The sequence below is a fragment of the Stegostoma tigrinum genome, chromosome 18, assembly GCF_030684315.1.
Source record: "Stegostoma tigrinum isolate sSteTig4 chromosome 18, sSteTig4.hap1, whole genome shotgun sequence".
Lineage (NCBI taxonomy): Eukaryota > Metazoa > Chordata > Chondrichthyes > Orectolobiformes > Stegostomatidae > Stegostoma > Stegostoma tigrinum.
The window spans coordinates 18,095,503-18,112,705 of NC_081371.1; the positions used below are offsets into that span (position 1 = coordinate 18,095,503).

Below are 17,203 nucleotides of genomic sequence, written 5' to 3' on the forward strand. Positions count from 1 at the left end.
CTGACATATTCAATGTTTCTTAATGATTGAATTGATACAATTTCAAAAGGCTATAACTATGACATTCCCTCAACTATACTTATTGGTTCCCACACTTTGGAGATGGAATTTGTCAAGTGTTTCCATTATACAGTCTTGTAGTGAGAATGCATTATTTAATTTTCTGCAAGGAGCCTATAAAGCCAATATAACATTAAAAATTTAAGCCTTTTGAAAAGACCATGGGAAAATTCTTAGTTGTGCAATGACAGGCAGTGGGGGTATTGCGTAAGAAAATGATCATTGAATACCTCCACGACCATACTGCAGTAGGACAGACCATTACAATTCAGTAACAAACAGGAATTATAATGGGTATAACTAGACAACAGCTAAATCAATTGTTCCGGAAAACCTTTCTATTAAAAAAGGAGACAATTTTGGTCGCTGTTACATCTATCGCTTTCTCAATGAATTGTTATTGGCCTGAAATGGTAACCAGGTTTTTCCTCTCTCCACAGACACTGTCCAACTGCTGAGCTTTCGTAGTTTTTTTCTAACTTTTTAAATTATTTCTACAGAAACTCATCTTTCTGCAAAAAGAGGAAAAAAGTTTCAAACATTGATTTGTTGCTGGCCACAGTAAGTTTTTTTTTAAATTTAGAAAATGACATTTGTTAGCTTCTTGCTAAATTATCATGTCTCTAAACCCATTGGCAACATGCAAATATGAACTGAGAATGTTGGGAACCAGTCTTTCAAACACAAAGGGATCTAGAGTCATACTGCTAGAAAAAAGACAACATACTAAAAAGGATAGTTTTAAATCAGTATTAGATCCCCTATTGTGCTATGAAACAAATTTGGTGGCTCAGTCAGCAGTGCATTCTGTACCCAGCAATTAGCAATGAATATACTTTAATATCTGTTCAAATTGGAGCAAAAAGAAAATCAGTAGACTCAGATTTGAGAGTCACTGACCACCTACCATTAAAAATATAGCAGCCACACATCATGGCGACTGAAATGAGGTCCTCAGACTGAAAGTTAGGCAACTACTTATTTAAAAAAAAACCAAAAATTTCACACAGAGCTGTGTCCAGGAAAGATGACACTGAAACAATTAAATTGGCATTCAGCCATTACATAACAGTAGCTTTTTTTCCTTAAAATAAACTGTTTCTTGGGCTTCTTGCTCTTTCTACGTCATTGTGGCTCTATCACCACTTTAAACAATACAAGTGGTAAATGCAAAACTTGCTCCTTTCCAAAAAAAGACACCTATTAGCAGAAAATAATAAACGTATAACAAAATAAACAAAAATATACTACACAACAGCTCGTTTAAAATAAAAATCACAAACCCAATCTAGTTTTTTTTTTGGTTGAGAAATGGATGAGCTTATTTATATACATGTCAAACATTCCCTTTCAGAATCCCCAATACTCTCTCACTGATTGGCATTAGTGCAGTTTTGCCACATAACCTAATGTTCTTTTAACCTAAATGTCAAGTGCTCCATCATAACATCTGGATGCTTCCAAAAAAAAAAGACAGAAAAATAGAATTTCTATTTTGCTCTGCACAGTGCAGCCAGCTGTTCAGTTTTGGAAAGGCGCATTCAGAAATTTCTGGCTTTCTTAAAAAAAATGAACGCATGAAGTCAATTTTTTTTCTCCATTGACTTCTAGTGTTTTATGATGTGGAAATGTTAGTCACCAAAATCAAATTCCATCGCAAATGGTATTAAAAAAATTATAAGCCAACAGCACATCAAATGTTCAAATTCAAGACATGATTGTATTCCTGCCCCTATTTGGCATATGGCCTGCACTTGGGTACACTAAAGGTGGCAATCCTAGCTGTGCATTGCAAAAATATGCCATGCAAGCAATTTTTAATCCAACAACAGATACAATTAACACTGAAAACAAAGCCTGAAGAGACGAGGGGCAGATGAGAGCACATGCCACTGTCATCATATTTCCTCAATAATAGAAGGAATAGAATTATGAAAAATAAAAGCTTGGCACATAGTTTTGATGGACAATTCAAATAGCTGCAGCAACCACATTCCAACAAGCTGTTGGCTAAGATTTTACTTCAATTTTGTTCAAGAAAAGAAGAAGAAATGAGAATTGCAAAACTGGTGGGTCTCAAAATGCTTCAGCTGGTGAAAAACAAAACTAAGAACCTTGGAGGTGGAAAGATTTCCTTTTCTCCCTTAATTAAATGTATTGATTTATTTTTATAGTCCAGTTCGTCTCAATATTTCTTTTTAAAATTCAAGCATTCCCCATGGGTGGCTGCTGACAGAACCTGTGCAATGCTGCTGGGTGCTCAGAGCAGGACAGTCTTTATCGCACAAATCAGTTTTACAGCAAAAATGACCTAAGGTCATGAGAGGCTTGGAGAGTGTGCCACTTAAAATCACACCCATTCTGGTAATTAGCCAGGCTAGTGAATTATAGAAAAAGTTCCATTTCACCACATGCAAAATCAATATTCTCAGAAAAGGGATTCTGTAATAACATCCATTGATACAGTTTCTAAACATGTTCAAAACATGTAGAATACAAGCAGCACAAAAACATCTCCCAAATGTTTCTCTCTTCAGACATACTTGGGTCTTGAAGAAAGGTCATTCCTTCCTTCACCCCCCCCCCCCCCACACCCCCCATCCCCACCCAACCATCCCTCCCTCCCCTCCTGTCAGCAAGTCTCACTGATTACTAGAACAGATCCATAAAAATGTAATAACACTGTGTGGTCTCAGTGATTCCTGTCTCTTGTTGAACCTTTATCTCATTTTTATAAAGTGAGCAAGAATTATTCTACATTACTTGATCTATGTGCGCAAATCAAACGTTGCTTTGACAAAGGATAAAGTACGGGAAGAAAACTGTGCTATCTACCTAATGGTCAAACTTCTTTGCAGATTTAATTTGAAGTCTTTCGTCAATATAAAGTTCAGCAAATAGTTCCCTGTTCACCCCACCCCCCCATATTTTGTTCTTCTTTACTGTTCTTGTTAGATACAAAGTAATTGTCTTGAGACGTTATTCATGAAGCATTCTGTATTAATTTCTTAGGAAGAAGCAGCTCCTAACTGGACTCAATCAAAACACAGATGCCATGTGATTGGAAAACGAACATTGGCGATATCTTGCGGGCAGGTGAAGGAGGCACTTTGATTGGCTGGTATTCTCATAAACGTCCCTTCCATCCCGACACTAGGTGGTAGTATTGTCAAGAATCCAGTTGCAGTTAGGCACTTGGCTGCAAGTTTGTAAGGCAGTGCCTGCCTGCTCTCTACTATGTCATCAAGATTGGCTTCTGCCGTATTTCTAGAATATCTGAAGGGAGAGAGAAAGACACAATTCAATACTCTTGGGGGAAAAATGTCATTAGGAAGCTTAAGATTAAATATTATGTAAAACTTAAGATCTCAATATAATTAATGTTGTATGGCGGTCGAAGAGGTCACAAAAGTTTCTCATTACTCAGAGGTGAAGGGATGAAGCACAGAGAAATTGATAATTCTATATTCCTCATCCAGGAATCTGTTTCTGGGTCACTTAACAGGGTTTTGTAATCAACTGTTTCTGAACTAAAACCTTGTTCTAATTTAGTCAGTTGATGCAAGCTATTTTACTTTGAAACTACTTACTTACTGTGTTTGCAAAATATGACAAAAATCACTAGAAAATGAAAAATTTTCTGGTACAATTATACCTTCCTTCAGCACAGCAACCATAACAGCACACAGTATTCCAGCTGGTGCATAACTAATGTTATATACACCACCATTACAATACCTCTGCTCTTGTGTTAAATGCCTTAGTTAACAAAGGCAAGTATCTCATTTACCTTCTTAAAGTGTCTTGTTTGTTCTGCTGCCTTCAAGGATCTATAGACACATCAAGATCCCTCTGATCCTCTACCTCCTAGGGCGGTCCCATTCAATGTGTATTCCCTTGCCTCATTACTCCTCCCAAAATGTTTCCCCTCTCACTTTTCAGGACTACATTCTATTTGCCACTGCTCAGCACATCTATATTGTGCTGTAGTCTAAAGCTTTCCTCCTTGCTAGTTACCACTTCATCAATTTTCATGTCATCTGTGAGCTTACTAATCAGACCTTCTACATTTCAAGCATAGATCATTAATGCAGCAACAAACAGTAAGAAATCCAGCACTGAACCCTGTGGAATACCAGTAGGGACAGGCTTCCAGTCACAAAAATGGCCCTTCAACCAGCATCCTCTGCTTCCTGCCACTAAGCCACTGTTGGTTCCAATTTGCCAAATTTCCCTGGATCCCATGAACGTTTAGTTTCGTAACAATCTGCCATGGGATACCTTGTCAAACAATATTATTGCTAGCGCCCTTTACCAATGACAGCACAGGTGGGCTAGGTTAAAGTATAAAAATGTACAAATGTGTAGAGCAAATCAAAAAAAAACCCAAAGATCTTGGAAATAAAATCATAAATAGCTAGATGTTAGGGACACTCAATAAATTGTAACAGCATAGTGGGTCTACCTATAGTAGACAGTCTTCAGCAGTTCAAGGTGGCAGCTTGCCTTCTCAAAGAGCAATTAGTGATGAGCAATAGCAACAACCGAATCCCACAACAGAATAAATAACGTTAAACATTTTAAAAGAAAGAATAAATGAGGAATAATTTGATAGGTCAGACTTGAATGACAAACAGTTTAAAGAGCTTGTATTTATAGACGTCCATATTTTTAAAGAGAAGATCAAAGAGTGAATTAATATATGGACCACAACAGGATTCAAATTAGAATAACGTTTACTTATTGCGCAGACTTTTAAGTCAGGAAGTCTGTAAGCAGCTTTGCTCCTTGTAGACCTTATTGAACAGCCACACTTGTGACATTTTTAAGAAACCCAAATTCATACCTTGTACATCTATGTGCTCAAGACCACAGTCAGGCAAGGTATTCATGAGAACATAAGATGGGAGGACAAAAAGGCGGCCATTTGGCCCATCGGGTCTGGTCCTTCAATCAATGGGATCGTGGCTGATCTGACAATCCTCCACTCCGCTTTCCTGCACTTTCTTTACAATGCTTAATCCCCTCACTGATTAAAAGTCTATTTCAGCCTTGAATGTATTTAATGACCCAGCCTCAAGAGCCCTCTGCAGTAAAGAATTCCACAGATTCACCACCCTCAGAAAACAAGACTCATCTCTGTCTTAAATGGATGACTTACGAAAACATAAATATACCAGTGCGTGTGTTTGGGGAAAGGGAATTGAGGCATTATTTTGGTTAAGTCAAATGAAATACATCTAAATTAGAAAAAAAAACGGAGTGTCACCATTGTTTTTTCCGTGCAATATCTTTAGCAATGATCTGTCATACAGAATTATCAACACATGTCCTTTTTCACTGGCCTCAGTGGAGCAGACATCAGTGAATTTCTGACAGAATTTACCTGTCGTGATGCGATGCATTGGTAAAGTAACGTAGGTGAGATGTGCATAGAGTAGAAAATTTACTTCCGTTCGATTCAGCTTTAGCCAGGATCCAACCAAGGACCGTCCAGTCCCAGACAAAGAGCGAGATCGAAGGTTGGACACACCATGAATATCTGCAAGGATATAGAACAAGGAACGGTTCGTCCGCTTATTTTTAAAAAGGAAAACATTTATTGCACCCGATTATATTCCTACATAAAGAGTACAGAAGGAAAAAACAAAATGAAATCCAACAATTTTGAACAAAGGTGTCAGAGTAACCATGGCAACAGCATTCAGTGCCTTTGTGAAATGAATTTTCCCTGGCCTCGGATAAGAGAAAGCTGATAACGGCATTCCATTATTACAAGGCACCTTTTGCTCGCAGTCTTATAAAATGGTTCTTCTAAAACATAGATAAATTGCAATGGATTTGTGGAATTAAGCTCAGAGTTTTCTTGGAAACCAATATTACCAACAACTTGCATTAATATAATTTCTAACAGAGAAACACCAAGGCTTTTCATGAACATATTAGTTAAAACACGTACTGAGCCAGACGAGGAGAGATGATGGGGTTCGGGCACATTCTTGTTAATGATTCATATCTTAAGGAGGGTCTTAAGAGGAGGAGGGGGAAGTGGAGGTTCTGAAGTATGAAACCAGATGGCTTAAGGTATGGTTTGCAGAGGATACATAACAGGCTTCAGATTGAGGAATGAAAAGCTGCAGGGGTAGACAGAAATACGTAGAACTGAGGTGAACATAAGAGTTTTTGAGGCGCTGCAAGGCTTTAAAGTTAATATCAGTCAGTCAGCGAATGTGCAGATAATAATACCAAAATAAGATGGAGGCAACATTTTGGATGAGAAGCACAAGAATGAGTGAGGGGAGGCATAGGGGTCTTGGATCAGAAAAACAGCGGATTAATGAATTTACCGTGACAAAAGGTGTTAATGAGGGTTTCAGCAGTGGATTGGCTGAGCTGCTGACTGAGAAGGAAGATTTTATATAGTGGTGCTGTGATGGAAAGGGCATAAATTCAGAAGCTCAGTCCTGAATCAAACAGAACTCCAAACAGCAACATTCAATCCAAGATCGTGGGCCCAGAGAGAATAGAGTTGGTGATGAGGGATTGAAAATTGTGTTGCAAATTGGAAGCAATGGTTTTGAATCTTTCAACATGTAGCTAACGGAGCTTACCTCGTGTAAAATTCAGAAAAGCAATCTGATACCAAAAACAGCGGAACCATGTGGGAAAACCAGGTTGATAATATTTGAACATATATAAACACACACACACACGCGCCAATGATGATTAATGATTTCACAAGGGACAGTCTGTAAATGAAGACAAGGAGGGAGCTAAGCACATAATTCCTCGGAAACTGCTGAGGTGCAAGTTTATGAATGGCAAGGGTGTTCATTAGTGGAGATTTTATGGCTTTGATTGGATATGTAGGAGTATAATGAATTAAGGAGAGACCCCAAAATGACTAGAGTGAGATCAACTGTATTGAATGTTGTAGCTCAATAATGTGGAATGATGGCCTGTATTCACGGAAACGTGTCTGAAACTGTGTCAAGAGCATTTCAGAACAGTGGAATGGACACAAATCTAATTGGAAGGACTTAAACAAACTTGGTAGGATGGCACAGGTAGCAAGGTCAGCATTATCCCCTCCCCACTCTAACATTCACCACTCAAAAGGTTGACGCACAAAAAGGTGGTCACACCAAGAAAAGCTAAATAGTAGTGATCACAGGTTTGGAAGGTCCAGACAAAGGATGTTTGGAGAGTTGCTCCAGTGCATTTTATTGAAATAGTGACTATTCAAGGCAGTAGATGTGGATAGGCAAGAGGGTTGGCCAGAGTTTTGAGGTGGGGGGGTTGTAGTAGTGATTTGGTTGCCAAGCAGGCCTGCTTCAACTTGGATGATGCAGAACTTTGTGACAACTGTACTCATCCAGTAAAGTGGGGAGTATTCCACGACAATCCCGGTTTGTGCCTTGTAGAGGGTAGAAGACTTTGGGGAGTCAGGGGATGAGTTACACATTGAGGAAAAAAAAAGGTCTCAATGTACCATACCACTGGTCAATAGTAACTCCTAGGGTGTGAAAGGTTGAGGTTCAAGGTTGATAATGACATTGAACGTGGAAGGGTTTGCTTATGAGGTGAGAGTGAGTGTGGGACGTGGTCGTCTGCTTCTGTTTTCTTGGGGATGGTTATTAACTGGTATTATCTGACACACAAGTATTACTTTTCAGCTCAATTTGGATGTTGTCCAGGTCTTGCCGCATATGTACGTGGACTGCTTCGGTATCTGAGGTGTTACAAATAGGACTGAACACTGCAATCAGTGGCAAACATCCTTAAACTCTGATATCCTGATGAAAGGAGATCACTGATGTAGCATCTGAAGGTAGCTGGGCCCAGTGGAACTCTTGTAAAGATCTGACAGCTCAGATGATTGTCCCCCAATAACCCAAACCTTGCACAAATGGAGACAGCAGACTCCAGCCGATGGACAGATTTCTTCCGCATTTCCATCAACACTGGTTTCAATTGAGCTCCTGAATCCTCACCTGATTAAATGCTGCCTTGTATCAAGGTCAGTGCTCTTACCTCTTGAATTCAGCCACATGTCACATTCAAACCGAACGTGTAACGTGCTCTGGAGCCACGTGGGCCTTCCAGAATCGAAACCAAACACTGGCAAGCAGCTTACTGCCAGGCAAACATTACTTGATGGGACTATCACCAGCATTTTCCTTCATTTTAATCACAGAGGGGTGGTCATTGGGCAGGTTAGAATTTTACTACCATTTTTAGGAAAACATATACGTGCAATTTTCTACATTGTCAGTTACATGCTGGTGGTTTTGCTGAACTGGAACGACCTGGCTAGGAACAGGACTTCACAACTGCAGTGGGATTTATCAGTGCCCAGAGACTTTGGAGAATTAAATACCTTCAGTCATTTCTTGATGGCATGTAGTGTGAACCACATTTGCTGAAGATTTGCATCTGTGACTCTTGGAATCCGAGGAACAAGATTAGTCACGCATGTTGACTTTTAGCTGAAAATGATCCAAAACCATTTTCACCATAGCTCCCCGAACAGCGAAGGGGAAGATAATAGTGGGACCTCCTTCTCCAATCAGTTGTTTGCTTGGCCGCCATCATTCAGAACTTGAGACAGGTCGACAGATTCACTGGTTGCATAATTATGCTCTGTCTATCCCAGTCTGCTTCAGTTAATGTTTGTACGTTCATTTCTGGGTATGTCTATCGTTGGACATATTCTTCTAGTTTTGAGATGCTAGACCAGAGTCTATTCTAGTTGGCACAATCTTACCACCACACAGCACAAGGAATATGTCCTCATTGTGAAGACAAGACTTTATCTCTACATCGACTGTGCAGTAATCATTCTTACTTGTACTATCACAGACAGATGCATCTGCAACTATTGAGTTGGGCAAGGATAAGTTCAGGTAGGATCTTCCCTCTTCATAGTTCTCACCTTTTGATCATAAAGAGCAAAAACAAAAAGGATTTGGCCAACAGTGGTGCCATTGAACCACACTTGGTAATGGACATTGAAATCCCCGGCCAAATGTAAAACAAAAGGTCAATTTGCTGAAAAACAATGTATTATAAAAGCAAGCACAAGGAACTAAAAAGGAACCACACAAGAAGACGACAGAGGTGCACCTTCTGAGTCTGCATTGTCCGAGCCATGCCTGAAGAACTCCTCACTGTCATTGGCTGAATGAGACTTTTTCATTTCTGCTATCCGATTTTTAGGGGTCTTTCTACGCAATGAAGGAGAGAAAAAGGATGGACGATTGTTGCGCTCTGGAGTTGGTGGTGTGCTGAACGAAGTCACCTAAAGTTGAACCCAAAAAAATATGATGTAAGTTCCAAAGGTATTATCCAAACATATCTAAATACAAGTGGATTGTAGGCTTCTGAAATGGAAATGAGAAAGTATGAGAGAGACAATGTTATTGCTGGCACTCATTACAGTGAAACAAAAGGCTGAGAATATTTTTAGAAGATTACTTGCTATGGTCAAGCACTGGTAATGAGAAGCAACCAATTTAAAACGGACACTGGGATAGCCGAGAGAGTGAGAGAAATCTTCATACGGAAAGTAGCTGGGGTATGGCATGCCTCATCGGATGAAGCTCTGGAGGCAAAGTTGTTGCAACTTCTCAGTAGAGAGTGAATATTTGTTGCAGGAAAATGCCTCACTATCAGGAGAGATCTCTGCTTCATGTTAATTTTATTTTGTTCTTTAAAAACCTGACATGGAAATGATTAACATCTCCTAAAAATACTGTTCCAAATCATATTAGCTGACTTCAATTGGGAGCACACTTGCTGTGGAGTCAGAAGGTTGACCCACCCTAGGAATGCAGACCCATCTTGCCTTTCAAAACAGTGCTCAGTGCACTCCGTTATCAATGGTGCATTTCTTGAAGGAGACATTAAACCATGCTCAACCTGCCTATTTGGGAATGAGACGTTTTAATTCTGAGTTGAGAGAGTGTGACCTTCACAGAGCTATGACGGTCTATTTTCGAACAATACAATTTTAGTAATGTTTGATCTCATGAAAATTACAATTGAACTTGTAAAGCAGTAAATTTACTTCCATCCTGAAGAACTGGAAGGTGCATTTTAAAGTTATGTAAAATCATTCATTTTGGAATCATTTTATCAAACATTTCCCCACAACAATTCAACATCTTTGTCTTTTGTGCCCTTTTTAATATTTAATTTTATAATTCCTAATCGAACCAGGGCCTCAATCTCTCCAGCCATCCAAGCAAGCCTGGTTTTGTTCACGGTTTTTCACCTTTGTTGGAATATACCTAGCCTGGATCTGAACCTTCTCCTTAAAAATCACTTCCTCCACCACATATTTTCCTGTTAGTCTTGGGCTGGCTCATCCAGGATTCTCCTCTTCCCATTTAGGAGTTGTACTTTAAACCACTCCTTGCTTTTCTCATTGCAAATATAAACCTTAGGTTATAAAAGTCACTCATGCATTCCCAATTCCAGCTCTAGAACAGGCAGTGGCAATGAAGGTGCCAGAAGGCAAAGCATAGCCATGGGCTACAAAAATTGGGAAGATGTCATGAATGTATTGAAACAAAAAGTGAGCAAGTTTCGAGAAATTTAATGAACAAGAGGAAGAGTCTTGCAGAAGTTAGGGGAAAGTAACGATCTAAAAAGAAAAAAGGATCAGGAATCAGTAATTAAGTCACAAATTTAGCAGGAAGATTTGAAGGGTGAAGCCTGGGAATTTTATTGCGAGATTTTCTCGAAGAGTTCATGATGTTTTAGACGATGATAACTGGGTTAAAATGGATGTTTTCCCAGGAGGAAGTAGGGAAAATCTCACCAAGATGCAGAAAGCTGAAAACCACTAGAACTGTGGGCAGACACGACGTTGATCAGGAAAAGGCCAGGAAAGTCCAGCAAGAGGAATAGAGATGAATATTACAAAGAAACAGATTTTAAAAGCTTGATATCAGTGAATTGCTTCAGAATAGCTCTTAATGTAATCTAAAGCATTATTGAAGAATTTGTTAAAGTATAGCAGCAATACAGATTAAAACACTGCCTGACGAAGAAAATGGTGTACAGAATTTAGTAAGTCTTACAGTCATTTAACTTATAACAGCACTTGTGAATACTAAAATACAATGTTAAACAAACAACAGCATATTTTGAAGTAATGTTGAAATAATACATTTAAAATAGCATTACAGTAATAAGATTAATCAGCAACATTCTGAAGAACTGGAAAAAGATAATAATAGATTCCTAGCAGATTCACAATCACAGAAGAACAATACCAAACAATATTGGACTTCATGGAGGCATTAGTTCTCAAGGAACTGCACTGCCTCAAACATAAACAGACTAATACAAGCAAGTCCATATAGTATTGTATTCATCGAGTCTGATTTGGTCAATGTTATTAACAGGCAAAATATCAGAGTACAGACACCAGTGCAGATCATAACTTCTGATAAATCATGAACAAGCAATATTTAGCAGTAGATTCTCCTAGAAGCTAGAATCCTTTGATAATTTCATTAATAACCTCCACAGATTTGCAAAAAAAGACTGAATATGAAGTTTAGAATTAGAATTCATTAGAAACAGAATTATTGTTGGTAGTCTTGATGAAACCTCATCAGATTTCATTCAGCTCAAGGAAGATTTACACTTTGGAGAGAGCTATTCACCTCATGCTAGAAATAGACATCAGAAAGACACAAACAGATCCTAAGAAAAGCTCAAAACTACTTCAAAACGGACAAGAGTGTGCACGGAATTTATGCGCTTTGGATGCCAAAGGGAGACAAACCTACTCCAAAATCTTGGAGGCATGGCATTAGGGCAGCAGGACAATGATAAGAACTAAAAGAACTGCGGATGCTGTAAATCAGGAACAAAAACAAAGTTGCTGGAAAAGCTCGGCAAGCCTAGCAGCATCTGAGGAGGATAAAACAGGGTTAACGTTTTGGGTCTGGTGACCCTTCCTCAGAACTTGTGATGAGCAGGACAACAATGCCTCACAGGCAGGGAGAATGCTCAGCTCTCACCAAAAAATGCTACATTTGCAGATATTGTAGGTCACTTTCCGAGGATTCCCATAGCTCAGACAGTTTCAGAACAGTAGATGTACATGCAGTTACACAAGTAAAGAGATCTACACAATAGATCGTACACCATCGTTAGAAAAAAGGTACCTCATGCGATACTTCTCCTGGAGAACATATCGAATTCAGTCCTATAGGAACTAGGTAATCCAAACAAGCCTGAATAGACACAACATGGCTAAGTCAATGGACATCTGTTGATTTGGTACTTGACACGGCAGCAAGCATTACTACCCTATCAGAGTAGTTACCATACCTGGAGAAGTCACAGAAATAAGACTGCACAGTGTTGGTGAGGCAACTGTCTTAAGCATGTGAACATCACAAGTTACACTGCAATGCCACACACAACTGTTAAGAATGTACAGTTCACAATCAATTAATTTCATTATGAAGCCTTTACACAGGCCCTGATCTTCATGAGTAGACTTGGAGGAGACTGTGATCCTCCCAGAGAACAACTGGTCCTGAAGTAAGCAGCTGTCCAAACCTTCCTGCAAAAACAAACTGTTATTGGCCAACCCATCAAAGGGCAACCAGAAGATAGACCTTTCAAGATTCACAGTGTAATCCAAACAGAAGAATCCAGCAAGCTCACTCATGTTGGTTAATATTAACCTAGGAAGCCACTGATCTCATGTGAAGAGTAAGAAAGTACAATCCCCTACTTTCTAAAACAGGATAGCCAATATTAGAGAGACAGAGATTGTTGCTCACTCAGCACTATCTTTCAGGAACAAGGCTAAGAGTCTCAAAATGATTTCTTCACCAGTCCAACAGTCACAATGTGCGAGTGAAGACTTTCTGCCTGAGCCACAACTTTAGGGAAGTAAGATGCCTCTAATTCCATGAAAGCCAGACAAATGTCCACCAATTCAAGAAATAGTTCAATGACAAAACTGCCTAATTATTCAGAATACTATGAAAAGACAAAATCTTTCAATTAGCCAGAGACACTGCCTGGTGCAGAAATCCAGAATATTGCAAGGAAGAGAATGTTTATTTCAACAGAGCAGCTGTCTGTCCAGAAGGAAGATAAGGGTCCTCCATTTAAGGTAATGGGCAATGCCTTTCAAAAAGAATGCCCTCCATGAGGGATGTGGAGATTTTAAAAATCCTCCAGCAGAGAAACTATCTATGGATTAGAAACGAGTTTTAAAAAAAGCTGCTCAAGTGGAAGGCCTGCCATTCTTCAAAGTCTAAAGTAAGTGTATCTGAGAAAGATCCAGTCAACCTGCTTGTGTAAAGTCAGAGACGTGGGGAGGGGAGGTACTAGCCATGATAATAGCACCATTTACACATATGATTGTGCAACACGTTAGATGTTTGGGGGGGGGGGGGGGGGGAGGGATGGAGTAAAATAACATTTTTGAAGGGGTTCCCATTGTATTGAGATATCAGTAGAATGGGTGGAGACAAGCAAGTTTACACTAGCTTTTGCAGGAACGGGGCATATCTCTACCAGCTTCCCAAAATAATCATTCCTCACCAAATGCAATTGCACTCATACGTGATAGCAATAAAACTACTTTTATTTAATCTCTAAGAACAGATCATCTTTTGTAGCAGGGTGGTGAAGCCTCTCCCACCATTCTCTAGAGAGAATCAAGACAAAGCAGAGACTGAAGAAAGTCTCAAATAGCAAATTATCTCAAATAACCCTTCCCCAGTACCATGTACAGGTAGAGTTGGCAAATGTCAGAAAGTACCACCAGAAGTTATCAGGTAAAATAACACAATTTCTGGTACAGAGTAATTTTGGCTGTAACTGGGAATATTAATAACATGCTATAAACATTAACTTTTTGCTACAGCAAATTGCCCAATGTTCACGGGATGTTCCCGATGACCAGGGAATCTAGAATCGGGGGCACAGTTGAAGGATATGGGGTAGAACATTTAGGACCGAGATGTGGAGAAATTTCTTCATCCAGAGAATGGGGAGCCTGTGGAATTCTGTGCTACAGGTTGAGGTAGAACACTAAATGTTTTCAGGAACGTGTTAGAGAGAGTTCTTGGGACTAAAAAGAGATCAAAAGGGATGGGGAGAAAGTGGGAACAGGGTACCCAGTGGGATGATCAGACATATCATATCATATCATAGGACACAGCTGGCTTGAAGAGCCAAATGGTGTAACACCTGCTCCTAGTTCCTACATGTCTAACCACAGCTATTGCCATTTTAGATGCAAGGCTCTGTCAAAGCACAATCAATTATAACTCCATGAATATACCCATTCACTTCAAATCACATCACCGTATTTCACTTATTCAATGACAGGTTTGTGGACAGAAACATTACAGCATGCCAGTAATGCCATAAGTCAGAATCAGGAAGCGGACTGTCTGTTGTGGAATTAGTCCTCAAGCTCTTTGTAATCGGCTACCAGCTGTAAATCTGCTCAAAGCTGCCACACATTTCAGGAATGGTTGGCAGTGCCTTCACCAAAAGTAAGGACATCGGCAGAAACTTCTATTTTTGAGCTGCGGCAGCCATTTAAGTCCCAAATCTATACAATTCTGTTCCGCCTCCCTGATAGAGTAGTGAAATACTGGAGGTGAGAGGTCATATTCACTGTTCAAAGCAGCTGCCTTCAGGATCTCAGTGATGACGTGCGGCTAGCTGCACCATCATGAATGAAACTACTGGGGTTACAAATTAGGTGTTTGGTCTCAATATGATATTTAATTGAAGCCAAAACTTTGGAGCATTGAGCCATGTGACCAAGAACACCAGTGGAAATAAGCTAAATTTTTCTCATCTTGATGGCCTATAACATGCACAGGATAAATAGCATTCCATACAATTCCCTGAATAAATGCATTTACAATAACTTAAATACTCCAGGGAGTTGGTTTTTGATAAAATTAAAATGCACTTTTCTTAAAAATATAAGAAATGCAATATTCAGAACTTAAGCTTAAAATCAAATATTTAGAAACAGGATGTGGTTGCACAGTCAGAGAGTTAATATTCATTGTGTGGATCACTATAGAGCAGACAATTTACTTGAGCTCAGGAGAAATCTGACTCAAAATGTCTCGTGTGCAGAGATTGTATTGCCCATTACTCACTATGGATTTCAACAGAACCTGAAGCATACTGAAGGAGAAATATTCTGGCTCCACACAGCTGAGAAAACCCAGGCGACCGACTGCTCTTGCCTCTGCATTAACTGCAAACAAACCCCAGTCTTGCTCTAACTATTTAATAAATAGAGAAAAGCTTGTCAGATCTTTGCATTCAGCTCAGTTCTACTGCAGGCTTAATCACAGCTGTCAGAGTGCAGTTCATTACAATGCAGTACAGAACTCCAGCCTTGCAGCAAAAATAATGACCTTTATATGTCGTGATATTTCAACAAAAGGTGCAAGGAAGAGAACCAGAGTGAGCAAAAAAAGACTGAAAAGAGAGAGAGAGAACAGTATGCGAGGAGGTGAAGACAGGTAGGCAGGGCTCTCCAACGCTAGGTCACAGTGGAGGGAGGTGGTCAGGAGAAAGTCAATGAGAAGGGAAGGAGGGCGAAATTTAAAAAAAACACAAGCACATTGAATTATTAAAGATTCTGCACTCGTTTCAGAGAATAAACAGACAATATCTTCTAGCATTTCCTGTCATTAATAGAATTGCTCTTTAGCACAAAATAATTCAAATAAAATGGGTTCAGATCCAGACCACGCCAGGTAGGGTACAAATCTGCTTTCGCTGCTCTCTCACCTTGGAAGTGTTCCACATGAAATACATTTGAGCAACCCTCAATCTAGCATGTAAAAGGAGCCCCAGCAAAAACTCACTACCATTCAGTAGTAGGGAACATTAAAAAGTCAATTTAATTATTTTATGCCGACATAAAACATTTATGCAATTACACAAATAATGATCATAGCCAGATGAATTATCCCCTATTCGGAGTAAGGCACCTAAATAACTGAAGGACTGAGTTTTGCACCTTCATCATATTCATCTGATTTCATGGATTAGCTCAGTCTTAGCTGTTAGTATTTCATGCTCAAATTAAGACAGATTTTGTTTCGATATTCCTGAGGTGCCAGTTATGTCAGTGATTTAGTTACTGATCACGACAAAATATTAAACATGGATAGAAGTAATTTTTTTCCCCAATTCAAATGCAACGTGTTCAAAAGACAAGTATTTTGCATAACATTACATGCCCGATGGTAAGAACTATTTATTTCAAAATAAAAATGAAAGCCTTTTGCATTCACTGAAACGGCTGGTTTGTGTTTCAGAAGTAAATTAATCACATTTGCTGGTTTTATGTTGTTCTGTCAGCATCACAATACATTGAATAATGCTCCAAATGGGAAGAAAGACAGGGAAGTAAAAAAAAAAATCAGCACCAGCATATGGACAGTCACCATGTTGGGTGGCAGGTGCCATGCAGCATGCAACTATACACAAAACAAAACAGATTGACATCTCTGGCCTGCACACCTTGGGTCAGCTATTACCAGCAGCAGGGTACTAGTATCACCTGGTAGCTTTTACATTAGCAGGAGCTGTACACAAGATGTTAAAATAACAGTCACACATCAATCCTACTCATCTACGCATGCAACATTCCAGTTACAAGGTCAATTTCTTTTCCTGATTAGAAAAAAAAAGAGGTGAAATAATTATCAAGCAATGTTTAGGAGCCAAACCACTATTTATTATCCAAAAGCAAGGCACACAACACAGCACAGACTAGTGGTGGGGTTGGGGTGGGAGATGTTAACCTACCCAAAATGCACTGCAGGAAGGAGAAGCATCCCCCTGGTGGTAAGAAATTGCAAAGTTACAAGTTGGATGTTGTCACAATACGGTAGAACATGCTCAGAATGACTACCAAGAGGCTCTTTGGCAAAGCATAGGCATTTATTTTTAAGAAGACATATTCCAATGAGATAACTGAGGAGGAGGAGGAGGAGGAGGAGGAGGAGGAGGAGGAGGAGATGATGATGATCTGGGGTCCTGGGGAAACATTCCCATATCTTCACTAATAATTTGTATTTTGAAAGGGTACATCCTCCTCTCCATATTTCAC

The 17,203-nt window shown here is 39.4% G+C and overlaps 1 protein-coding gene across 2 annotated transcripts in view; it reads right to left on the reverse strand.

Moving 5' to 3' along the window:
* Positions 1–2,690: 2,690 nt before the first annotated feature.
* kiaa0930 overlaps positions 2,691–17,203 on the reverse strand; it is a 104,623-nt gene continuing 90,110 nt past the window's right edge. The window contains exons 8-11 of one of the 2 annotated variants that reach the window (XM_048549215.1): positions 16,900–16,932; positions 9,187–9,361; positions 5,447–5,602; positions 2,691–3,336 (exon numbers count right to left, since the gene is read on the reverse strand). In XM_048549215.1, coding sequence (XP_048405172.1) covers positions 3,296–3,336; positions 5,447–5,602; positions 9,187–9,361; positions 16,900–16,932 — 405 coding nt within the window. In that variant the 3' untranslated portion in view covers positions 2,691–3,295. The remainder of the gene's footprint in view (positions 3,337–5,446; positions 5,603–9,186; positions 9,362–16,899; positions 16,933–17,203) is intronic. The other variant, XM_048549216.1, reaches the window with a different exon arrangement.